Genomic DNA, 26,069 nt, shown 5'->3' on the forward strand with positions numbered 1-26,069 from the left:
ACCAAACACGCGTCTAGGGCTATTTGATTGATAGCAGCAAATGTTTCTGCTCGCTGGTCTTTTGAAAGGTGTAGAAGTTCATACAAGTTTTCCACCAACGCGGCTGCCTCCTGGTCTATCGGTTTCTGATTGGTAGTGAAGTTGTTAACTTGAGAGCGATCATCCGAGACGTCAGTCCCCAGACTTGGAGATTCCGGGATGTGCGAATCACTCATATTCGATGTCAGTATGATAAGAAAGTTGAGTATGTTGTTGATCGCTTCCTTCATCAGGTCCATGTTCCTTGCGTGGATCTCCTGAACCCGTGCCAATTCGGCTAACCTTGGAATTTCCCCATCGGTTGCGCCATTAGGTGTCGTGTTGGGAGAGGGAACATCGCCATTCTCCAAAGTCCGAGTGGAGTTTGGGATCATGGATTCAGCTCTAAGACAGACAATCTTCTGAGAATTGGGGTCGAAAAGTGAAATTATGGATTGAAAATTGATATTGCAACCGAGAGATTAATCTCCCACTGTGGTCGTCAATTGTTCGTGGTTGAAAACGGTTTCTGCTATTTTTGGTAATTTCGTGTGTGGATGAGAAACGAGTCTAAACCCTAAACAATGTATTGCACGGGAGTACTTTTGATTCGAGAGATCAATCTGTACAATCCTGGCCTAAACCAATGAATGGCCATTCCAGGATTGCTTCGGTCACAAAGGGAAGGAGAAGGGTTGGTCTTAGGGAGGGAAGCGAAGAAAGTGTTGAGACCAGAATAGTTGATTCTGGAAGTGTGGGTGTTTCGTGACTCGTATCAGAAAATTGAACTGGCTAGCTGAATGAAGAGCTATTAGATGATTTCTGGATGTTGTATTCTTCTCCTGACCAAAACTTGTTTTATGGTGGAAAATAGGTGACACCTATTTATACAAGTTGCAACAAAACGTACACTGGTCTCGTGGGAAGTGGAAACGATTGAGTAGTGGAAGAAGGGAGTAACGGGTAACACCTGGAATTTATGTTTCCATACTGAAAGATACATTTACACCATTACTTCTTTCCATTACTAACCGCTCCGCTTTATGACACTTTCTGTAACGGGCGTATTGCACGTCGCACGCTGTAAACCGCCAGACCAATACCCTGATGAGTATCCCACAGTTTGTGACATGTTTTGATGTCTCGAGTGTTTTCGTGGAAAACATGTAGCACTTTGCTACGTGTGGCAAGTTAAAAATGAGAGGCTTTTTGTAGGTAAATAGCATATGTGATGCTAGGATCGTTTTGACTAGTCGCCTAAAACTTGTCACGAGCTGAACGGCTCGGTGACGAATTTTGATGGCTGAGATTACATCTCATGAGGAAGAGTGGCCATTGATTATGGCCGCATCTTGTTGTATACTGAAGTGGCGCCATTGGCATAGTAGCGCCTAGTGGAGCCATGGCATAACACCATGCTAGTGGTTGTGGCATGGCGGCATGCCAGTGGCCGTGGCATAGCGACATGCTAGTAGTCGTGGCATAGCGGCATGCTAGTAGCTATGGCATGGTGGCATGCCAGTGGCCGTGGCATAACGAATTGCTAGCAGCCGTGGCATAGCGGCATGCTAGCAGATGTGGCATGGTGGCATGCCAGTGGCATAGCGACATGCTAGTAGCCGTGGCATGGTGGCATGCCAGTGGCCGTGGCATAACGACATGCTAGTATTCTTGGCATGGTGACATGACAGTGGACGTGGCATAGCGACATGCCAGTAGCCGTGGCATGGAAGCATGCCAGTGGCTGTGGCATGGTGGCATGTCAGTGACTGTGGCATAGCAGCATGTCAGTGGCATGGCCACGTCTGTAGTGTTGTAGCATGGCCAAGGTTAGGGCTTGGCGCCGTGGCCAAGGCTAGGGTTTGGCACTGTGGCCGAAATTAGGCGTCGTGGCCAGACTGGGATTTGATGCCGTGGCCAAAGGGTTTGGTGGCATGGTCGCTCAAAAGTTTCCACAAGCCTGTTAGTTTGGTGGAGAACTTGGATGGCTGAGATTGCATCTTAGGAGGAAAGGTAGCCGTCGATCATGTCTACCTTTAATTGGCAGTGGCTCCTTTAACTTGTGCTAGCGATATTGCGGCATGGATGGCATGGCTCGTGCATGCCATAGCCACTGGAATTTTGGCACGTTGGTGTGGAAGTCTTGCCCAAATTAGGGTTTGGTTTGTCGAAACCCTAATTAGCCTATGTGGCATGTCGCATGGGGTGAGTGGCCATGTTTGGCATGTGCATATGGCATGTGTGCCTGGTATGTGCGTTTTGCATGTTTGACATGCTGCTTGGCATGCTGGTGCGTTTTTTGGAAGCCAATTGGCTTTGCGACCATCTGACGCGATTTCCTTCTTTTCAACACTACGACGAGTTTAAAGTAACCTGATTGGTTAATATAAGAGGGCCGGCCAGGCATGGGCGTGGCTACACTTATGTGTAAGTGTGGCGGATTTAAAGCGACCTGATTGGTCGATGGGAAGTGGGGCCGGCAAGCTAGGGCGTGGCCACACTTCCAGTGCACTGTGGTGGATTTAATTGCCTAGTTTGTCTAAGCATAGTTTTTCGACCAACGGGGTCTAGTATACTGCGTGGGGCGCGAAACCCTAATTTTGCAAATTAGTAGGGTTTATGAGTTTTTTGTGAGTTATCACAATAATTGGCTGGATTTTGTGTGATTCCACAAAAATCCTTATCTACATAATGCAGTGTGCTTTCCGTCTGAGCATTTCGTGCGATGGCCTTAACTTTGGTACTTGGAGGTTCATGCTACTCCGCTGCGAGTGAACACAAATTTTTCATGCCATACCGATATTAAGGGTTCTGTCGGGGAACATAGCTCGGGAAAGTACTTAGTGAGTCTTGTATTGGCGAGGTGCCGAAATTTACACAGCGTTTGGGATGGTTGCTACATTCGCCAGTCTGGATAAATTTCATGTAAATATATTGAATGGCTCAATAAACATGTTGGTGGAGAGGTTAGCACTCACAGCGCCGTTTCCTTGCAGTCAGATGCAAGGTTTTACGATTTTAACTCTAAGCTAGAAACCACCATCAACAATAGAGTAGTCAAGTTCGTTTCCACGAGGAGCAAGAGGTTTTAGTTATTTAATTTTCACAAATGGATGGGGGGTGGTGGTGTTTGGTTTTAGATTTTAAAAGCAAGAGAAAATAAATAAAGCGATAAAAAGTTTAAGTTGAAATCAATAAGAGAGATTAGATCAAGGAATCCTTCTTCGTTGCAAAACAATGAATCAAGTTATGTTCTTTTCCACTTTTTATTAGTCACAGATTATCACCAACCGTGGGTATAGCAGCTAGATCAGTGCTAACCCCTAAATCCCTTGTATCATCGGATACGGAAGTTCTCGACTACCGGATTCTATTTACCAAACTACCTAGTAGTAGATCACTCAAGATGTAATTAAGATAAACACATTAAGATTTATGAACTTATTAGGTGATATTAGTAGTTAGACTCTTAGTTCAAGGTCTACTTGCTAACGTTATTTTCACACACAATTGCTCCACGGAATCCCTCCGCAAGGTCTCGTGTTTGCTACTTGTGTAAAGAGTCAAGAAACGATTACTTACCCCCTAACTTTCACTGGCTTTATATAAATTAACAAATCAATTTAGTCGGCCACCTAAACAATCTATCAATCAACCATGCATGTATAAACATTTCTATTAGTAAAAACAAACGATAATCATGTGAAAAACTTCAAGATATAATTGAAAACAAAACTCAAATCATATGTTAAGAACTATAAATTCATCCTCAATCAATAAGAAAATTAGCTACTCATGTTTTTGAAATTCACACAAATAATTAAAAGGAGAATTTTTGAAGTTCACACAAATAATTAAAAGAAAAATTTTGAAAAGCAAGCAAAAACACAGGTGTTGTATGTGTAAAAGGTGTAAAAAGTGTGTAGAAAACTTCTCTATTATAGGCTTCAATTTCCTAGCAATCCTCTTAGGAATAGAATCCCTTTCCCTTTGTAAGTCTTCTTTCCAAGTCCTTGTCTTTCTCAAATCTTCCATCTTCACTTTCCAAATTCAGGTGCAATTCCTCAAACCCACGAGTCTAGAGAATTATTCACAAATTTCTGTATTTTTGGTCGCCTGAAAAGTTCTCAGGATCACCAGAATCCGGCCTGAAAAGTCGTCACCGGTCATCTGAGTTTTCTCGCCGCAGAAGGAATATTCCGTCATTATTTTGTTAAAGTTAACGGTCGTTCTGGTCAGACCGTCAGTCAATGGGTCAAGGCAGAGAGTGAGTTAGCTTCTAGTCAGCTTCTGAGTCAGGCTGATTCGGCTTACTCACTGAGTCATTCAGAAGGATTGGTCATCTGACCCGTCTGGATCGATCATCGTCGGTAGAGTTAAATCGTCGGAGCAGGAAAACGGACAGTGTTTCCTCTGTTTTCAGTGCATTCTCATGCCATATTCAGGCCGATTTCAGCTCCATTCCCTGTACACAATCCTAAACATACATCTACCATAATCAAATCATTCATCTGCTACTTCGGCACTAGCAAGATCCCCTTCCGTTCTCTTCTCTGTGTTTTGTTGATTCATTCACATCACATTTACCAATCTCCAGCATCATCTCTTCCTTCTCCTTCCAAATTCATTCAATCAGCAGCAGTAATTCCTCCAATCCCTTGACAATCACCATGGTAATAACATCGAACCCATCTCTCTGATTTCCTGTACCTTAATCTTTACAGAAAACCCATCTCGTTGGTTGCTTTGCTTCTCAACAGTGCCACCATCTTTAATTTCTAGATCTGATTTACAGCAAAACCCATTACTCTTTATTTTAATTTTAACAGCAGAAACAATTGATTCAACCCTATCTCTGATTTCTTTCTGCAAAACCTATTCATCAGAGATCCACCTGCATCTAAATCTCCACCAACAGAATCATCATAAACCCATTCATCCTGTATTCAAACCCATTAACAGCATCATTATCTTCTTTGATCTTTCTCGGCTAAACAAAACCCATACTTCAATTTGTTCTTAATTCAACAGCAAACACCCACTTTTCTTCTTTGTTCAATTCGATTCACAGATCCATTTCAATGAGCTTCAACAGAAAATCTCAGTTCCTTTTAATTTCTCCGTAGCTTTATCTCCCTGTCTGTGATTTCATCTCTATCTCTCGGCAACAATAGCAGCCGCTGCTGTTTTCTCTTTCTTTTCTCAGTTTTAGGGAAATGAATGAACTGATGATTGAGAGAAAACGTATCTCGTATTTAGGGTTGGGTTGGTTTTGGTGGATGGTTACACCCCAGGGATAAGGACCACCACACTCATTAGATAAGGGCCATCCTGATTGGCAACCCCTTAACCACAGCTGGCATGTTTTTAATATTCCTCCACATAGAGGTGCCCCTTAACCTTGGATTAGTTTCAGATAGTGTTCGCCCATGAAATGACAATTTAGCCCTTTTTTTTCTGAAATGGGGTGATTTATTCTTCTTTTCCTCCGCGCGACTCCAGAGTACCTAATAACTCAAAAACACGCGTAAAATACATAATTTACAAGAGAAATAGCAAAGAAAGCATAACCAATAGATAATAATTAACGGTATATTCTACACCTATCAGTAGCTTACTTTTGAGGCCATGCCTAATGCGCCATTGGTACATGCCTAAGTCGAATGCCTTGGTAGGAAGTATGAGCATCTAAGGAATGAAATGCAACTTGCCTCATCAAGTTTGGCCAAATCATCCCTTGCATCGAAATTCCGAGTCATATGATATGAGCGAAAAAGTGCTGGATAGGGAATGCTTCAACTCATTTCGGCTGCCTACATACCCTTGCCTACTCTAAAGGGATCAAGCACAAACCGTAGTTCATCTGTCGTACATAAACTTAAGCCAACTCGTTTGCAAGACCGTGGCCATGCAATAATGGTAATGGCCTATTCCGTGTAGGTAATTCCGTTAAAATGCATCCAAGTGATGCATATTTGGTCCGCGGCATGGCATAGTGATGCCCATGCTTAATACACTTCATTGGTAAGGCTACACAACTATAAATGAGGCCTAAGCATCATCTACACTCTTTCAGCTAAGCTGCCATCAAGCTTACTTGGTGCATGGTCCGCATATGAACCTTCAACCAACTACCTATCCATATATATGCTTTAAATACATTTTTACGACTTATATTATGGGAGAAAAAAAATCATTCATCAAGTTCCAAGGACGTGATGGATGCACATTAGCACCCTGGCCAACTGCAATGTACTTCCGTGAGGTGTTACAGTATCTCAGAGTACTAAATCGCTTGCGAACCCCGAATAACAATAAGGAGTTATCCGGTTTTCCGAGAGGCCCATGATAACCTAAAGAGTCCTGTGCTCGACCCAAGACCTGTGGTAACGCTAAGGATTCTTGTTGTTGTATCAGATATTTGGGGCAACCCTGGGAGTCTTTGATAGTTTGTTGGCTAAAAACCCAGGTTAAAGTTGAGGAGTATTTAACCTAAGAGGTTTTTCATGGTCGGTATGTGATATATTGAGCCTTTTGGGAGACAAATACCATTTACCATAGAGTGGTGAAGGCCTTTTACTTCATATTGATAGGGGATCTTCGCCTTCGAGCAATGAAGGCTTTTCGCGGAATGATGAAGGTTATTCTCCTTCGAGTGACGGAAGCTCGCCTTCGAGTGATGAAGGTTCTTCGCTTTTGGAGCGATGAAAATCTTCACCTTGGAGCGATGGAATCTCCTTGTCCTAACTAGGCTTTTTCAGCTTTGAGCTAGCTTTTCTTTCTTACGGAGTTGAACTCCGTCTTGAACCTTTTCCCGGCTAGAATTTTGAGCTTCACACTGAATAAATTGTGTTTAAGTTCACACGCTCCACTATATAACCTGGTAACTGACTGCACTCGTGGGCTTGAGTACCTCGACTGGGTTGGACGTTCGGCAAAATGACGATTTTGCCTTGGATTACTAAAAATATTGTTTTATCCCTAGGTCGTAAAGTGATTGTTTTACCCTCGGTCCAAAATTCGCCATCTACGTTAAGTTCCCACTCAGCGCGGAACCGTAAGTGTTGTGTGCTGAATATATAGATGGTGCATACCAGCTTTCTTGCGAAATCCTCATTACTTCTGTGATAAGCGCATAATTCATATAATTTTAGTGTTCATTCCATACTTGTTTTAGCTATAATTCTTGCATATTTTCTTGTTATTACTCTTGTTTTCTTTTATTTGTTTCCATGAGGTGAATCATCTCAAGAAGAGTGAAAAAGTCTATAAATGAGCTAAGATAAGAAGTACTCCAAGTATCCAAGTGTCCAAGTCGAACAAAAGCAAAAAGGATCAAAAGTGCTCAAAATCAAGAGACGGGTCAAATACCAAGCTTAACTCATTCAAATTCAGGATTTCACATCACCATCTTGAAGAGAATTGAAATACAAAGAGAATGCATAAAGAATGAGGACATTTCGAGTCCGGACGAAGAAGTTATGGGTGAAACAAGATTACCGAATATCGAAGTCTACAAGAGGGTACACGTACTGGGTACATGTACTGTCGGAATCTGGAATATCGTGAACTGTTTGGGTACGTGTACTGGGTATGCGTACCAAAAGTCCCTGTATTTTAAAGATAAGGAGGGTACACGTAACTGGTACGTGCACCTTAATGGCCAAAATTCACGAACTATTTTTTAGGTATTTATTTCATGATTTAGGTTCGGCAGATTCTAGCAAAAATAAGACATTTGAACTTAATATTCTTCATTTGTTCTTCATAAATTGAAGTTCGATTAACATTTTCGTGTTTAATTATCAACCGAACTATTCATCAGCACTTTTAGAATGAAGAAAAATTGAAAGCTTGACTGATAATTTGTTTTTGTTATTATAAGGACCCTTAAGCTCGTCAATGCTATTGGACTAGTCAAGAGACGTCTTATTCGCTAATAACTCGATTACTTTAACACAGACGTTAATTAATAAGAATTAATCTAATAACGATCTAGATACGAAACTAGTACCGTTAGATAGAGCTCGAGAAGTTATGCGAAATCGACTACTCGAACGTGTCATTCGGACATCGGGCGAAGAAGATATCACTTGAGATGCATGAAGGGTAGGGCTGCACATACTCCGGTGCGGACCGGTTCTCTTATGGAACCGGTGTCTGTACTTGGTGTTGACCGGTACCTCTTTTTGAGTACCGGTACCTGTACTTGTACCTGGAGTTGTACCTGTACCGCCGGTACCGGTCCGGTACAAGACCGGTACCGGTTTTTTTACCCGGAAAACGTTACAAATTAATACTAAGTTATACAACATTTCCATATGATCAATGTATCCAAAATAAGTTCAGGTTGCATACATACTTAAGTTCAACATTTCCATAACTTCAAAACAACAATCCAAAATAATTTCAGTTTGCTAAAAAGTAAAAAACAACATTTCCACAACTATAAGTCTGTCTACGACAAGTCGATAACGATAAGAAATGAAATGTGAATCATGTGATCATTGCAAACGAAAATGGATGGTTGCAAAGCCTGCACTTGCAATTTGCAATCCTAGCCTGCATTCATTTCCATAAATTACATAGTAGTAATGAGAATTTGGTATAGAAATGAATCCAAATTATGTTTCAACAAGGACAACAAGAAAGATAAAGAAAGTTACCAACCTTCCATTTCTTAGCAAGGAGCCAAGAAATAAACTTCAAGCTTTTAGGAAATTCTCAATTATGACTGCAACATGCAAAAAAAAATAAACAAGAAGAAATAATTAAAATTCAGTCAATACAATAAAAGTAATTACTATTAAAGAAAACAAAAAAGAAGAAAAACCTAAATAAGTACCTGCCGCATCTTCACCATCATCATCAGGTACATAATCACATAGTAGATCAAGAGCCATGGGTTTTTGTAAATAACTTTGTGTACAGAGCAATGCCTCAACTGTCTTTGTAGACATAGAAGCTCTCCATGGAGTAAGCACGCGCTTTCCGGTGCTAAAAGCTGATTCAGAGGATACTGAAGACACAGGCAAGGCTAATATATCTCTTGCAATGTAGGACAGTACCTTATACCTGTTTGCATTAGCCTGCCACCAAGCCAATATGTCAAAGTCATCATCTTGATCTACTTCACGCATTTTTCCATCCATCATCACATCTGTCAAGTACCTATCTAACTCCGTTGTTCTTGCTTCTTCAACACAACTTGGGTTGTCCCAATGCTGTCTCTTCCTTGATTGAATTCTTGATTTCAACCCTTGAGATGGCGTGCTAACTGAACTGGCAACTACCGAAGCAACACTAGATGACCCTTCCTCATGAGTTGAATACACTGAACTATAATCATCAAAGAGTTCCTGAAATTCTAATTTCACCTTTCTCATGATTCTTTGAACCTCCCACAAATTGTTCTCAAACAAACAGTTAAGAGTAAATTCTAGCCCCTTTAGTTTCTCTCTTGGATCCAACAATTGAGCAAAAAACATAACAGGATTCATTTTCTCGTACACACCCCAATACTTATTGTACTTGGCAAACATAAGACGAGACATACGTGAAATAAATGGATCTGATGCTACATTTTCTCTAAATTCAATTAATTGTTCATGGATGAATACCAACTCCCATAAGAAAGAATGAGTAGTGACTTGTGTAGAAGCAGAAAAATTTACAGTTGCATCGAAGAATACCTTTAAACACTTCACAAGACCTCTAGCATAAGCCCAATCTTCTGCATAAGGAGCATGAGTCTTTACTTTCTTTTTCTTCTTCTTATTTACCTCTTCTTCCATATCCTCAACCTCTTCATCTTCTTCCATATCCTCAACCACTTCTTCCAAGATATCATCACTAGCTATAGCTTCCTCAATATCAGCATCACTTGGTAAAACAGATTCCTTGTCTTGCTCAAAAATAAACCTCTCTTGAAAGTCCTTATCAATCTGTGCTAACATTGCAAAAACTTTTTCATATCTTTGAGCAGCTTCTAACATCAAGTAAGTGCTATTCCATCGAGTGTATACATCTAAATTCAGTGCTTTCTTATAATCTACCTTTGCTAGGGAAGCACATTGTTTAAACTTTTCATACCTAGAAGGAGAACCAAGAACATATTTTACAACTGACCTTATCCTTTTAACAGATTCATTAAAGAGTCGTACTGCATCTTTTATGACAAGAGCAAGAACATGGGCTGAACACCTCACCTGATAACAATAAACAAATAATCAAGAAAAATTAGTCATAACTCATAAGATGCATGTGACAAATTCCAAAATAAATTAATGATGTGAAATGAGAATGTTACATGTAAATATTTAGCTCTGATTGGTGATCTTGTCCAGCTAGTAACAACTTGCTTCAGATGATCCATAGCTACTGTGTTGGCGCTGACATTGTCTAGAGTGACACCAAACACATCTTTTAGACCCCAATCTTCCAAACAATCCACCAACTTCTCACCGATTGCAATACCTGTGTGACCTTCAACTTGACAAAACATGAGTATTCTCTTCTGCAGTTTCCAGTCCTGATCAATGTAGTGAGCGGTTACACAAATATAATTAAAATTATTTGGTGATGTCCATGTGTCAGTTGTCAAAGATATCCTCTGCTTAGATGTCAAGAAGTAAGTTTTTAGGTTATTCTTCTCTTCTACATACATCTTTAACATATCCCTATAAATTGTCATACGTCCTGGAACCTTGAACCTAGGTTGTGCCTCTTGCATCAATGCCACAAAGCCTGACCCTTCTACTTTTCTAAAAGGAATTTCATCCTTAATTATCCACTCAACAAGACGCCTTCTTAACCTATCATAATTGTAAGTATGAGCAATAAGTTTACCATCCTGACCTGGTTTTGGGGGTGGCATCAACAGAGATGGTTGTCCCTTTTCTTTCTTCCTGTTAGGATTCTTTAGACATCTATTCAAATGCTTTCGCAATCCAGAAGTGCCATTATTGTCATTGTGAGCTTTGTATTTATTGTGGCAATAACGGCATTCAGCCCATTCATCATCTATCCTAGTCATTTCCAACCAAACAGATGATCTCACTCTGCCGTGCTTCTTTTTGCTATCACCAACTTCAACTGCTTCAGCTCTGCCTTTACTTGTTGGAGTTGCAGTTTCAGATTCATTTGTGTGAGATGCAGCTTGAGAGGATGATCCAACTTCTGTTTGTTGAGTTGTACTTGTAGTTGGAGTTGCAGTTTCATTTGTAGTTGGAGTTGCAGTTGATGTGGTCATCTAACAAACATAAAACAGAACCAATTACATTCAGATTATACCAACATTCATTATAGAGTATTAGAAACAAATAATAATCAACCAATGGTATTATATATATGGTCATCTAGCAATGCAGTTAATGATGACTGAGCACTATGATGACTGAAAGAGTTCAAGTAATCTTTCACACTTCTTATTTTAAGGTTCAAGTAATCTATCAATCAGATTTAGGAGCCCTATATCTTGTTAGCTGAGCACTATGATGACTGAAAGAACTCATCATTTCCCCACTCATATCCCTGACTACAACGAAGATGACTGAAAGAGTAAAATTAATGAAATACAAGCTAGTTTACATACTCTGAAGTACTTTAAGTCTTTAATGGGTATTTTGTAACACCTGCTGCCCTGAAACAAATCACGATCCTTAAGCGTTCAGCGGTTCAGCCTGAAATTCATTTATAGTTAAAGAGGAAATTAACAAGTAAGTAAATTTGCACAAGAAACAGTAGTCAGTAAAGGTTCAAGTAAATTTAACAAGGAATAGATAAACTGCATTGTGATCCATATCAATATGCACTGAACTCTTATTGGTGGTTATCGACCATTAACCCCAAATTTGAGTAGCATCAACAGGTGTTTAACCTGCTGGCACGGCGAAAAGACATCTCTATGTTTATGTGGTGAACCAAATGTAATTTTTAGTCACACCTACTCCGTAAATTAGGAATAACCTTATTCGATTCCTTAATTATTGAAAACAAAAGAAAAAAAGGAACAAAAAAATACATGGAGACCTACATATGTATTGTTATAGTTATATATCATTATTCGTTACCGATTAATCAATGTAAAATGCTTCTTCTAATTTTAGGAATCAATTAAAATCAAAAATTTCTTATTTCATCGAAAGAGAGTAGTAATGTATATGTTGTTGAAGATGAATCTGTTAATTTCATCTTAAGAGTTATTTGTTTCGGTGGATAAAAAGAATACAAGATGTGCATACTCTGAAGTACTTTAAGTCTTTAATGGGTATTTTGTAACACCTGCTGCCCTGAAACAAATCACGATCCTTAAGCGTTCAGCGGTTCAGCCTGAAATTCATTTATAGTTAAAGAGGAAATTAACAAGTAAGTAAATTTGCACAAGAAACAGTAGTCAGTAAAGGTTCAAGTAAATTTAACAAGGAATAGATAAACTGCATTGTGATCCATATCAATATGCACTGAACTCTTATTGCTTGTTTCTTTATATAAGAGTTGAGTAAAAATTGAGCTTACCACAAGCCATTGTGCAGTACTTGAGAACCCCAAAAATCTAATTCTTCCTTCTTCTCTGCTTTGGCCTTTGGACTAATCTTCTCAATATCTGAAAAAAAAAAAATACAAACGAACTTAGAACATAAAACTGAAATTAGAAAAGGAATTCTACTGAGAGACAATCAGACAAACCAAAACAAAATAAAATGAAAAAATAAACCCTAAAAAAATCAATACAACCAGATATACAGTAACCCTAAAAAAATCAATACAATCAAAACTCGGATCATAAAACTGAAATTAGAACCATACCCATGATTTTAACTTCATAAAATCAAAAAGTTTGCTAGAGATTATGTCAAAAAAATCAATATTCAATACGAAAATCAATGTACAATCAAACGATTCAAAGTTTCAAAGCCTAAGGAGAAGAATACTGACCTGAATCCTGATAGAGATGGTGATCCACTGATATTACTGATATTCAATCTCGATTCAAACCCTAAGAGAATCGAGAAACTGATGCTGCCGCTGAGTGAGAAGAAGAGACGAAGAAGAAAGAACTGAAGAATGCTTCTTCATTTTCTTTTGTTCTCGACATCCTATATAGATCTCAACGGCTAGGATTAAAAACCTAGATAGATCTCAACGGCTAATAACAGCCGGTACAAATGGTCCGGTTCAAGTACGGTTCTCCCCAAGAACCGGTGTCTGTACCGGTCTAGTCCGGTTCTCAAATTTCAGAACCGGTGTCTGTACCGGTCAAGCCGGTTCCGGTTCGGTACAAGTCCGGTTTTTCCGGTTCTACTCCGGTTCAGGTCGTGTAGACCGGTTCTTGTGCAGCCCTAATGAAGGGTAAAATAACAATCTTGGATACTAATCTTGTGGCTGCCATTGATCCAGGTGTGGGATCGTTAGTGCTTTGTTCAGTCTTATCCAGAGAGAAGATAAACTCGTTTCTTTTCTTTCTTTTTTGGTTTATTCTTCTTTACCTTTTCTGTTTTCTCTCTTTATCTTCTCTTCTTCTTTCTTCTTCCTCTTGTCGCTTCCAAAACAAGAAATTGAGAGTGGTGACTGAGAATTGATTGATAAGAAACCAGTTATGAATTTTATAGATGATAGAGGAGTCGAGGTTGTTGTTGATGAAGAAGAAAAGATGAAACAGAGCTAGGGTTTTCTGAAGGATGAAGTTTGATTAAGGTTTCATGGAATTGATTAGGGTATTGAGTTCCTTATGGATGAAGTTTGAATGAGTATTCGTTTAATTGAATTTTTGAAGTAGTTTGAAGATGAATCAAGAGTTAGGGTTTCCCAGTTAATCCTTCGGAAGATGTAAGATATATGGCTATTGCTAGAGAAAGAATCAAAGGTTTGTGTTTAATTGAAGTTTGAAAGTGGATTCAGTAATGAATCGAAGAATTAGGTTTGTAAAGAATTCAGAGAAGCTGTGGAAGATGAAATTGATATTTAGGAAAGATGTTTTGAGTTGGGTATTGATCAATTGGGTGAGTTAGGGGCAAGGTTGAAGATTAAATAGATGGTGAATCATCCAACTCAGTCTGGGATGTAATGTGAGATTGAATTACAGTTGGGAGTGAAGTATAATTCTTGGATGTGTAAGTGATTAATGAATTGAGTTAGAAACAAAGAAATTTTTTGATTCAATTGTGAAGTGAAACTGTTTTGAGGTAATATCTCTTCTGTTTTTCTTATTGAAGTTATTTAATCTTTTCAGTTGAGTATAAAAATAGACTTTGAGATTAAGATATGAGATGGTGGAAGAGTGTGTGGTTGTAGTTAGATTATGTTGGATTACAGAGAGTTGGTTAAGTTGAGAACTTGTAGGTGTTGATCGATTGTTGACAATGGTGGTGGTTCTGCAGCTGTAGGTGGTTTGGGAGTAGAATTTATAGGTACTGAGTTTGATGGATTTTGCTGGTGGTTGATGGTAGTGAAATCTAAGTGATTGAGTTGAGCTAGTGGTGTTGGTGGTGCTTTCTATGTAATTGAATTTGCAGGTGGAGAAGTGATATTGATACTTAGTTCTAATTTGATTGAAGTTATAAGTGAGTGTGTTTAGGATGTTACAGGGGGAATGAATATTTCAGTATTGAAATATAAATTGTATGTGGTTTTGATTTGGTGAAGTGCAGAGTCTGGAATTGATAGTGAAACTCAGTTGTTGGTGGTTTTAGAATGGTGGCCTTGTGATGTTAAAGTTGCTGCTAAAAGAGTTTGGTTACAAGGGTATAAAGTGATGTTGAGTTCTAAATTGGTGGTGTTGAGGACTGGACATTATTGTGTTGTTGGAATTGAACTATGGTTATAGATGGTTGTATTATGATAGGTATGGCAGTTAAGTAGTACAGATGGAGAAGATTGCAGGTTGTGAGAATGGTGTTATTGAATTTACAGATTGTGCATGTGTTGGGATCAAGTGACTGTTATAGGTAGATGGAATGAGCATTGCATAGTTGTTGTTCAAGTTAAGTGGTTACGGTTTTTGAGTTTGGTGTAGTTCAGTAGAGGTGATGATCTGTAAATAAATTTAGTGGTGGAAAGGCAGTAGTTGCTGAGATGAATGTTATAATGATGTTTGTAGAATAAAGGTTCCAGTGCAGGCTTGCAACTACTATTCTAGGTAAGATGAATCTTGTAATTGCTTTTGTATTATAAGTTTGATTGAAGTGATTATATAAAGATTTAGTAGAATAGAAATGTTAATGAAGTAAAATTGGAATAAATCCTTGGCATGGTGGAATAGTCTCTTACTTTGGCTTGGCTTAGTGTATTGTTTCTTGTCATGCACTAGTATGGTGCAGTTCAGTCTTAGTGACCGAGTTAACTCAGTAAATCCTGATCAACTCATTGAGTTGAGTCATTTGACCATTGACCCTGGACTTGACCATTTGACTGACACTGACTGTTATAAACCTGTTGACTGTTAGATTGACCGTTAGAGACTGTCAGTTGACCAGATGGACCAGGCCTTAGATTAATGGGCCTACTTAGAGAACTTGGGCTTAGGACTAGTTATCTTATGATGATGATCCAGACCACTTGTGGTCTGAGTTAGCCTTTGATTCCTTCTAAAATGTTGTAGATATTCATAAGACTTAGATATTGGACTATAGAACCAACCTAATTGAATTACTAAACCTTAACTATGCTAAAGTTAGAGAATGAAAATGTGTAAAGTGATAAATGGGCTTGGAACCATTAGTTAGACTTGTTTAATACTTGTGTGAGCCGTGTCGGCTAGATTCTTAGAGTTCTTGTGTGATTAACAATTAGTTTGTATTAACAACGATCGATTCAAAGGACGAACCAGTGGATCATGGATCTCGAGGTAGGCGTGGCTTGTCATCAAAAGAGGTGGGAATACTTTAACTCTTTTGTGATTATTGTTGTTTTCTTTTACCAAAGTTTAAGTTTAACAAATTCATGCATTGTCTGGCTGTGCTTTCCATGCATTTGTTTAACTTTGAATTACGAAAGTTCTGTTATTTCTTTTAATCTTTCCATTGCTTGGAAAGGAATTGTAATGCTTTGTTTGTCTTTATGAATTGTTTGGGAAATGATAATTTCCATTTGTGGTATATAGGATACTGCTCCTTCATTTATATCTACATGAATTCGAGCTTTTATGCAATCACTAGGTGCGGGACGAGTCACCATATAACTATCTAGGTGCCGGACGAGTCACCATTATTATATAATGGTTGGAAGGAGTTAGTTCCATATACATGATTGTTTACCTATGTGAAATTGGTTGCGCTTTAGCGTTTAGGGAAAACATGAATTGTTTTCAAATCATTTTCAATGATTACATGAAAGTTAAATGTTTATTCCTGCGGGGCACCCCTTTTAGGGATGATGTGCTCACCCATTCCCATTTTCAGTTTCAGAGACAGATAAGAGGTGCGCAGCGGAAGCTTCGAGGAGTTGAGTTAACATTTGCTATGTTTATTATGTTGTATATTTTATTTGTAACGAAATGACTACTGTATATGTTTCATTTGAGAGAAGTTCTTGTATATATATATATTTCTGAGCGGGGCTCGTTTTGGGTTAAGTTTTGTAGCAGATTTCTTAATTGAATGTTTAAGTAACTGATTTAAATTTTAGTGCCTCTTATTTAGTAAATTTCTTGGATTAGTCAGCTGCTAGCTTAGGGGGCGCTATAGTTATCAGCCGAACTCCGCTCTGTAACTGTTATAAAACTCTATTTTTTTCGATTCAAACATAATCGATTAATCAAACGTAAAAAAATAGGATTTGTAAGAAATACCTGGTGTTGTGCATTTCCTTGTAATGAGAGAAGAAAAGTGGGAAGAAAAAAAATGAATTTTTTAAATTTAAGGAAAAAAAGTTAAAATGATTTTTTATAAAAAGATATATAATTAATTAATCAAGGGTATTTAAGTAACTTAATAAACACCACTTATCACCATGGGTCATCACTATGTATGCCCTATAAGTTCTTGTATGCCCAAATTACAGTTCAAATAAAAAATAATGCTAGGTAGAACCATCTTGTAAAACCGAGACTGCGGTAGGAGTTATAATATTTCATCGGTTTAACCAAACTCCATAGGATAAAAGTTTTATTTTTGCTTGGTATGGTAATTTGTAACCCTAATTAGGGCTGCACATGGGTTGGTTGGTTCGGGTTTCAAATAAAACCATCCACCAAACGGTTACTCCTCCGATTTTTATTTTTAAGACTATTCCCATGCGACCTATATTCGATCCAGTTTTGAACCCTCGAATTTGGGTCGCACGGGTTGAGGATATATTCGATCCAGTTTTGAACCATCCACAGTTCTAGGTAAATCTTTGTAGGGATGATGGACTGAATCAAAGAAAAAGAACTGAAGATAAATAGAACTGGTAAGATTTTAAGAATGAGACGAGATGAGAGAGAGTGAAAGAAGGGATCCGAAGAAGAAGAACCGTAAAAGGTAAAAGATAAGAAAAAATAGTTTTTTTTTGTTTTTTTTTTCTTCAAAAAAAATTATATTGATTTAAATATGATGATTACATATTGTGAAATCTTCCTTTGCCCAATCTAAAATATCCTTTGGAAGATTATTAACATATTCAAAATCTATCCTATCAATTTTGGTTTTCTTTGCTACTTTATCTGCCAGACAGTTCTTAGGCCTATTTACTGCTTGACAAGAGAAAAAACTCATGATTTTGTAAGAGATATTTGATGTTAAGGATAGTTCTATGATTCATCCAATGAACATAAGAATTTTGTTTTTTTTATTGATTTCACTAAAACTTCACTATGAGACTCAAAAACAGCTTTGGTGTAGTCCTCTAGCAATTTCCCATTCCATTGCATGTTTCATGGCCAAATATTCCAGCTGCTCCATCTCTTGATCATCTATCATTCCTCCATTGAAAAAGCACCCTTTAACTCCAAGGCAGTGGCCTGCAAAATTTATCACTATTAGTCCAATTCCTCCTATACAAGGTGTTTTGAGGAATGATGCATCAATATTAATTTTAACATATTCTCTATTTGGTGGATCCCATTTGTGAACCTGTAATTGTAAACTATCATTAGTGACAATAACATTGTTATTATTAAATCCACATTTATCCACCGGAGTAGCAATATTACTCATGGATGTCAATCTGTTTGGCTTGACATTCTGAAAAACAGCAACACACCTATCTTTCCAGGTTGTCCAAAGAGTGATCATAAGCAATTTTAGTTTTTACATATCGATAATTGGAGGGGTATGATTAACTTTAACGAACGACCTTAGCAATTGATTTAAAACCAACCGTTCAGTTAATTTTTATATCAAAATTATAGACCGAACCATCTATTTCGAGTTTTTTATTACCTCATTTCAAAATAATAGGCAAGCATGTGTATTCAGGGAGTGATCATAAACAATTTACACACAAACCTGCGTTGTTGAAATGGAGGGAGAAATTACGAATCACATTCCACATATCAAGCCGTTACAATCTTGCATCGGGTTTAGGCGGGTTCGATTAGATGGGGTTGGTTCTCGTGCAACTCCCATGGAATCAACCTTGAGATAGAACTTCTTCCGTGAGAAATGTGGTCAGTCTGCAAACGGGCCAAACTATTTAGTCGCCGAGTCAGCAATAAAAAGAGAAAGACACCTAAAAGATATCCGCGTCTCATCTCTCTCGTCTCCCAAGTCCTGTATCGCTTCTCTCCACAGTTCCCCGTCAGAACTTTTCGCTAAAGTTTCGATTCATCTGATCAGGTATCTTGGTTTCTCATTTTTAATTCACGATAGATCGATTTTGTTTGATTAGATCGATATAGAAAATGAAAGCTCTAATTTTCTTCGCCTTTGTCAATTTACAATCTGGACTGCAATTTGAATCTGTAATTTTTATATCCATTATTTTTAACCGATTTGTGGTGGAAGATAAACTGATCTAGATTTGATATCCTTCTTGATGAGTACTTATCTAGGTTGTTGGACGCTGAAAACAGAAACATTCTATTTGGTTTGTGCAGGGGTAATCATTTGCATAAAGTCAGTCGTCGATTTCCATGTGAGTAGTTTGTTGTAGTATTTCATCATTCACTTAATGCATCTATTGTTTTTTAATGTCACGCCACTTAGAATTGATCATTTTGATCTGCCTCTCACACTTGTATAATCTTTTGCTCCATCTTTCACTGTCTGCCGTTCTTATTAGCTTTACTGCTACGATATTGTTATGGCTCTTTGAAACCTAACATCTTTGTATTGGCCCATGCTTACTTAGCTTTTATTTGGCTTACAAATATGTTTATCTCTTTTAGAATTGAAACTGATATGGTGGAACTGTTCGATATGGATATGAAATTGAAGATTGTTTATCTTTATTTGGTGATACATAATAAATATAAATTAGACAGAGTTCTTATCAATTAGGTTCGTATATGACTTTTTTCAGTTGAAACTGAGTCTGTGAGCACGTCTCCGTATTACATTTATATAGGACGACCAATTTAAATTTGAAACAAGAAATAAGTTGAGTTGGATTAAAAATCAATAGTTGGAGATAGTCATGATTACGCAGATATTGTTTCCATTGTTGATTTTAGTATTCTCAACTATTATTTCCATTGTTGATTTTAGTATTCTGAACTATGTATAAGTGTTTGCCGTATTTTAAGTAGTTAGCTGAATCTGAATGTCTAGATTTTACAATTTTTGAAAAATAGTTGCTTCCTCTCTCTACTACTTCTCGCCAGTCTGGATTAGTTGTTCAAATGCTGTTAGATTTGGATTTTTAGTTGTCTTTCCGATAGTAATCCTATTATTACATTTGTTATTTATGTGTGTGAAACTATCTGTCTATTGTTTGTAGTAGCTGCTGCAACCCTGCTGATCTGTTAATTGCAGTAAATCACACATATGAGAACTGTACTCAGAGTGAAGATGCCTTTATACTTTTATATATGTCTATTTTTTGCGTGAAGGACATGATTTACTGCAATTAACACATCAACACATGATTTATTGCAGTTAGCACATCATGTAATCAATTGCTGATATGCTAATTGACGCATCACATTTTTCTTTAGCTATCTACCAAACTTTTTTTTACGGAGCAAAAGAGATTTATGTTTATAAGTTGATAATTTTAGCATTTTGGACCCTTTGGATCTGAACCTACAGTTGACTTTATCCTTAATACAGTAGTGAGGGTTAGCCTGAAAGAAGACAGAAACGACAATCAAACAAGGCTTTACTGAGGCTATAACCTCAAAACTTAACGTCACTACTTGCCTTGACCCAATATACCTGACACGAGAATCATCAACATTCTGATTATTTTTACGACTCTTTTAGAAGAAAGCTGAACTAAGTCTGGTGTCCTACAATGTAACGTGAAAGAAACATAAATGTCCAAGAAGGAATTTTTTAAAATAAGGTTTTTCACAAAAATGATGACTGTAAGTCTGTAACAGTGTTAAAGAGAGCTTCATATTCTTCTAACATAATCTGAAATCTATTGCAGCTTCTGTAGGGATTGTTGGTCTATGTGGCTTATCTATATAAAATTATAAATGAAATATTTAACATTATGGGGAAGAGATCATCTCAAAAACCTTGAAGCTGTGATTTTAAGCATTGAAACCGGATAGGCAATTATTTCAAGTTGCATAGTTAAAATTTAACTAAAGAATTTGGCTAAACTATTTGGCTCTTCACAGTGGGATCTTAGAGCAACTGCAGTGGTGCGATCAAAACCAAAGATCAAAGATCAAAAAAAAGACCAAAATTTGGGTTAGTCCGTGTTGTGACGCAACGGTACATGATTAAAATTTCATCAGGCGGACTTTAAAAGTCCGCCCCATTTTTTTTTGCAAAATTTCATCAGGCGGACTTTAAAAGTCCGCCCCATTTTTTGTAAATTTCATCAGGCGGACTTTAAAAGTCCGCCCCATTCTTTGCAACTTTCATCAGGCGGACTTTAAAAGTCCGCCTCATTCTTTTTTTTTTATTTAATTAAAATTTCATCGGGCGTACTTTAAATTTACGCCCAGCAACAAGCGTACTTTAAATTTACGCCCGACTATATTAGAATTTGGGATTTGGTCGCGACCATATTTGGTCTGGAATTTGATCTTTGGTTGGGATTTGATCTTTACTCCGTCCCATTGTGTTACGATCTCATCCCAAATTTTTGGTTATACTCTCCCACTGTGGATGCTCTTAGGTGATGTTATTTTTAAGCTGACACCAAAAAGCATATGCGAGAAAGTTAGACGTCTATTTGAAGCTAAATGTATTAATTTTCTGGTGGTAACCATGCATAATGACCCGTGAACTGCTATAGATGTTTTCACTTAGATGAGTATGCAACAAACAGAAAAAGCAAGTTCAAAGCAGCAGCTAATCTGGTATTGGTTGTTTACCTGTCTGAGAATCTGGTCATTGCTTGATGTCAACTAGTTTTATATCTTATGATTCTTATCTATCAAGCAGTCCACTGCCTATAGGTTGTCTATACCTGATTTGATGAATGAGTATGCAACATGTTTTTTTAGTTCAATCTCTCAGTAGAGTGCTGATCTATCTCTCTCTCTCTATATATATATCTAGGGCGGACGAGGATCCTATTAACCCCAAGGAGTATCTGGAAGAATCATGCAAGCCAAAGTGTGTAAAAGCTTTACTTGAGTATAAGGTAAGATTATTACTTAGTTTATCATTATGGATTCATGCACTCCTGACAAGGGACTGCTCAAACTGTATTGTATGAATTGTTCTACCCAAGCACCATAGATTTCATAGATAATCTTGGTTGCTTTGTCAAATGCATGATTGCCTTGCCCAATTCAGCCACTTCAGAATTTGAGTCATTGATCAGCTTACCTTGACAACAGAATGCTCTCAATCTTATGGAGCAGCTTGCTTTTGCTGTTCCTAAATGTCAAATATTAGATATTAGTATGCGTGGCCTGTTATAGATTTTATTGTTTCCTTACGGTCATAAAGATATGAATGATTTTAGATAGTTCTAGATTGGAACCTGTAAATTGTTTAAAATTTAGCTGGGTGCAATATGGGCTTGAGTAGTTCTTCTGGAGGTCTTCCCACCTGTGATTTACATCTGCCTGTTTTCAGGGGCTTATTTGTTCAAAGCAAGTATAGTGCCTTATGCGAATATGAAGCAAGTATGGGCCTATTAGTCGTTTAGGGATGTTGCAATTATATATCATTTGATGACAGTTGTGAACCCTGGTTTAATATCAATTATTATGCATCCACAGAATTGTACTAAAAGGATTGAAGGCGATGATACTAAGCATTGTACAGGACAGTACTTCGATTACTGGTCCTGTGTTGACAAATGTGTAAGTGTTCTTCTTTTCCACTTTCATCTTCTTTACCATAGACAATAAAGTTTAAATCTTAGATTTTATGCCGAAATTATTTCTTTTTTCCACTTTCATCTTCTTTACCATTGACAATAAAGTTTAAATCTTAGATTTTATGCTGAAATTATTTCTTTGCCACACAGGTTGCGCCAAAGCTCTTTTCAAAACTGAAATAGTTAGGACTCTGAAGGATATTTTGTGAGTTTACTATATTTACCAACCAAATAAAAATAGCTTGAGAACACTATAATTGGTGTCACTATGTGTACCCCAAACTATCTGTTCTTTTTTTGGCTGTATTTCTTTTCAAATACAATCTTTGAGACAAATAAAACTGAATGGTGGGAGTCTAAGCTAGGTATTCTTGTAGTGCGACCTTTATGACATCTCTCCCCATTTTAACGAGGTTTTGATATACAAATCATCTTAAGCTGTTTGTGTGCACTTTTTCTAAAATCCTGTCTTCTGTTAATGATCATAATATTATACAAGTGGTGTAATGGCTGGCTGAATTTCTTAGATGATGATTTATGTTGATCGAGATGAAAGCTTTTGGTATCATCAAGAATTTCTAAATTCAACGCATATAGTAAGGGCAATGGTGCATGCATTTGCTCTTGTCATCATCTTCACATGGGTTGCATAAGAGTGTATGTTGTGACACTCTTTGTTACACCTAACGGGTCCGAATGTCTGGGCCCTAGACATTATTGCAGAAAGGAAGTGGAAACTGGAAAAGTTTTGGGTATAGTAGTTGTTACTTGTTAGTTGGTGAAATCTCCTTTTAGCAACGGAGAGTATGGAGCGGAAATGGGGTTAAGCAGCAACAAAGTCCCCCCTTGAAAAGGAACTTTGTTGAGTGAAATCACTGGCCCTATCTAAGATGAAATAGGAGAAATGGATTGTGCCATATCTAGTGTGAATTAGAATTGATATCTTGAGTGATTTAAAAACACTGACTGGATAGGTCACGAGTGAGATTAGGGTTATGTAATGATACTTATCTGTTATGAGAAAAATGAGAAAAGCAAGAATATTTACAACCCTTAAGAGAAGGAAAAGACATGTAAAGAAAAGCTCACCTTAGTACCTGACTTGATTTTGAAGGTCCAAAGTGTGTTTCACTATCATCCTCCATTGCTTCTAGTAGATCTTTATTTGACAAGAATAGAATTTCATTACTTTTTTTTTTCTGCCAATCAAGAGAAAAAGTTCATAGTTTTTTCTTCTTCTTTTCACATCCTCTTTACCCCTTTTTATTTCTTAGTTATGATATGTCGAAAACAAAAAGCAGCGTTTTATGAAAATAAAAAATATAAAAGAATTCCAAACATGAAGCAGAGAATAATCTTTAGACAAGGTAAGGGAAACATTCAGAGAAACTTAATTAATCCAAAATAAAATAAAATAAATATACATTATCAGGTGGCATACATTTTTGGTGGGAAAATTGAAGATAAACTCTACAAGAATCTCAACTAATAAATCCCTAGACTTTAACTTGTACAAAGATTACCAACATGACACAGTTATATACTTATATGTACATGTAACTAGCCTTATGATGAATGATGACCGCGGTAGCTGCGTATAAAGCCTTCTGGTTCTGCAGTCAAAATAGATCCCTGCAACGGTGGTGATGGTACTGACACCTCCGAGTCCACTGTTAAAGCCGTTTCTTGCAGAGGCGGTGGTACTGACATCTGGGGTTCAACTGTTACAACTGTTTGTTGCAGCGGTGGTGGTAATGGCTCAGATGGACTAGCTTGATTACTACTACTCATTTTCATACAAGTATCGGTTAAATTATGCCTGCATGTAGGACACGACGAGTGTGACATTAACCATTTATCAATACACCGTTGATGGAACCCATGATTGCACTTGGGTAAAATCCTCAGAGGTTCACCTGGACCGAACTCAGAGAGACAGATAATACACTCTGTGTTTAACCCCGGTAAAACTAACTCTGCGGAGTATGTTAATGTCGGAAAACTCTTGAGGGTTTTCTTCTTGACTCCTGTATTAATTAGCCGAATCGTTGTAGTTTGATTTGACTCCGTTGAAACTCTATTCTTACACCATAGCACACATCTGATAATTGAATTTATCCCTAGTGAGCAAATTAATGCACACAGAAGAACTGAGAGAACCATAACTACATTCGAATCAAATCGGGTTTCACCTATATTCACACCAGAAGGATCACTACCCTGTCCTTTGTTTGGTGCCGTCGTGTTACTCGAGAACGGGAATATCGGACTATGCAGGAGTTTTCTTGAATTGAAGCTTGAAACACCATATGAAGAAGAGGAAGAAGACATAACTTTTTTTTTTCTTTTTTTTTTTGAGTGTGGATTCCAGTAAACTAGTTAGTATGGCAATGTGTATATATAGAGGCAAGTAAAGTGCCAGAATAAAAGGTTCGATCAAAGGTTTTGGAGCTTCTGGTAAATATCTATTGGATATTTATTAAAGTATTGGTGTCAAATGAATTGAGTACAGATTCTATATATTTTTTTACTTAAAAGGTTTAACTCCATAAAGAGATTGAAATGTTGACAGTGTACAGTACGTGGCATAAACAAATCTTATTTAGACTCTCATTTCTCCTACCACTATCCGGCATTCTTCTGTCATTTGAACACACTGTTCTCTTATTGTGTATTAAACTCTCACGGAAAATTAGCACCCTCCGCTATCAATAATGGTATCATCTATCGATTTAAACTTCAGCCAGACGGTTCTATCAGAAAAGTAAAATCATTCACTCGGTGAAATACAGATGGATAATCTGGTCATGTTAATCAAAGGAGAATCTAGTATTTTCAAAGATGGGAGATTGGGGGAGTAGCGAGTAGGGTCTGTAATAATAATCTTAGAGATTGTAGTGGAGGATCAAAATTAAGTTCCGTTTACTACTTAAGTGGCATTCCATCAATCTGGAGACTCCACTAAGCTCATGTAATCTCATTTTTGAATGGGACCCTAAGACCATGTTTTAAAGCATGATTGTGCCACATGGAATAATCCCTTTCACAATCACAAATTCACAACGCACACCTCTGATTTGTTTAGCTGGACTTGTCCCTTATAAGTGGGCATGTAAAGTGCAAACCTTTTCCTCTGATTAATAATTCCATTACGGTCTCCTCAACACGACATGGATACCCTCTTCTCTTGCACACAGTTTATAGAACTCTTTTCACCCCGACTGAGTCCATCAAACTTGAGGTACTGGTGTTGGTTAGTTATTCATATTATGAACTCGCAACTAAACTACCTACAATTATGATGTACTTTGAGACGATTCATAGGAAAACCAAGGCATGAACTCATCTCCAAGTTTTCGCACTCGCACGCATTACTGAAATAGATACTGCAGATAAGGATGAGGAAAGAAGGAGATTCTCTATGTCTCAACACATATAACATACGGATAATCTTCATAAGATTTTGTTATGGTTCGAGACCTTAACAACTAACATGAACTCAAAACCAGCAAAGAAATAAGTTGTAGAGAACGAAATTGAGAGGTGAATTAAGAGAGAATTGCAGGATAAGAATAAGGAGAGAAGTTATAGAAGTTATAATTGTATTCTTGATCTTCTGAGTTACAAGACTCAAGTATTTATAATACCATTGCTTGGTAAACAAGCCTTCTAGTTCATTC

The 26,069-nt window shown here is 37.5% G+C and overlaps 2 protein-coding genes across 3 annotated transcripts; one reads left to right on the plus strand and one right to left on the minus strand.

Annotated features, from left to right (window-relative positions):
* Positions 1–18,625: 18,625 nt before the first annotated feature.
* On the plus strand, positions 18,626–22,852 carry LOC113347248 (cytochrome b-c1 complex subunit 6-like). 2 transcript variants are annotated; one of them, XM_026590860.1, is made up of 5 exons: positions 18,626–18,773; positions 19,034–19,071; positions 21,618–21,702; positions 22,289–22,372; positions 22,540–22,852. In XM_026590860.1, coding segments are annotated over exons 2-5 (204 nt in total). In that variant the 5' UTR covers positions 18,626–18,773; positions 19,034–19,069; the 3' UTR covers positions 22,573–22,852. The 2 variants fall into 2 exon arrangements, with proteins under 2 accessions (XP_026446645.1, XP_026446646.1); XM_026590861.1 differs by having other exon boundaries at positions 18,655–18,773; positions 18,989–19,071.
* Positions 22,853–23,756: 904 nt separating this feature from the next.
* On the minus strand, positions 23,757–24,771 carry LOC113347249 (RING-H2 finger protein ATL78-like). Its single transcript, XM_026590862.1, has one exon. The coding sequence runs from the start codon at positions 24,718–24,720 to the stop codon at positions 23,956–23,958; it is 765 nt and encodes a 254-aa protein (XP_026446647.1). The 5' UTR covers positions 24,721–24,771; the 3' UTR covers positions 23,757–23,955.
* Positions 24,772–26,069: the final 1,298 nt, after the last annotated feature.

The sequence above is a fragment of the Papaver somniferum genome, chromosome 2 (genome assembly GCF_003573695.1).
Source record: "Papaver somniferum cultivar HN1 chromosome 2, ASM357369v1, whole genome shotgun sequence".
NCBI classification, from domain to species: domain Eukaryota; kingdom Viridiplantae; phylum Streptophyta; class Magnoliopsida; order Ranunculales; family Papaveraceae; genus Papaver; species Papaver somniferum.

Excerpts from the sequence above, each read along its gene's own strand:
- LOC113347248 (XM_026590860.1), top strand. Across the intron at positions 21,703-22,288 it reads AAGCTTTACTTGAGTATAAG|AATTGTACTAAAAGGATTGA; the intron begins GTAAGATTATTA and ends ATGCATCCACAG. Across the intron at positions 22,373-22,539 it reads GGTCCTGTGTTGACAAATGT|GTTGCGCCAAAGCTCTTTTC; the intron begins GTAAGTGTTCTT and ends TTTGCCACACAG.
- LOC113347249 (XM_026590862.1), bottom strand. The coding sequence starts at position 24,720 with ATGTCTTCTTCCTCTTCTTCATATGGTGTTTCAAGCTTCAATTCAAGA.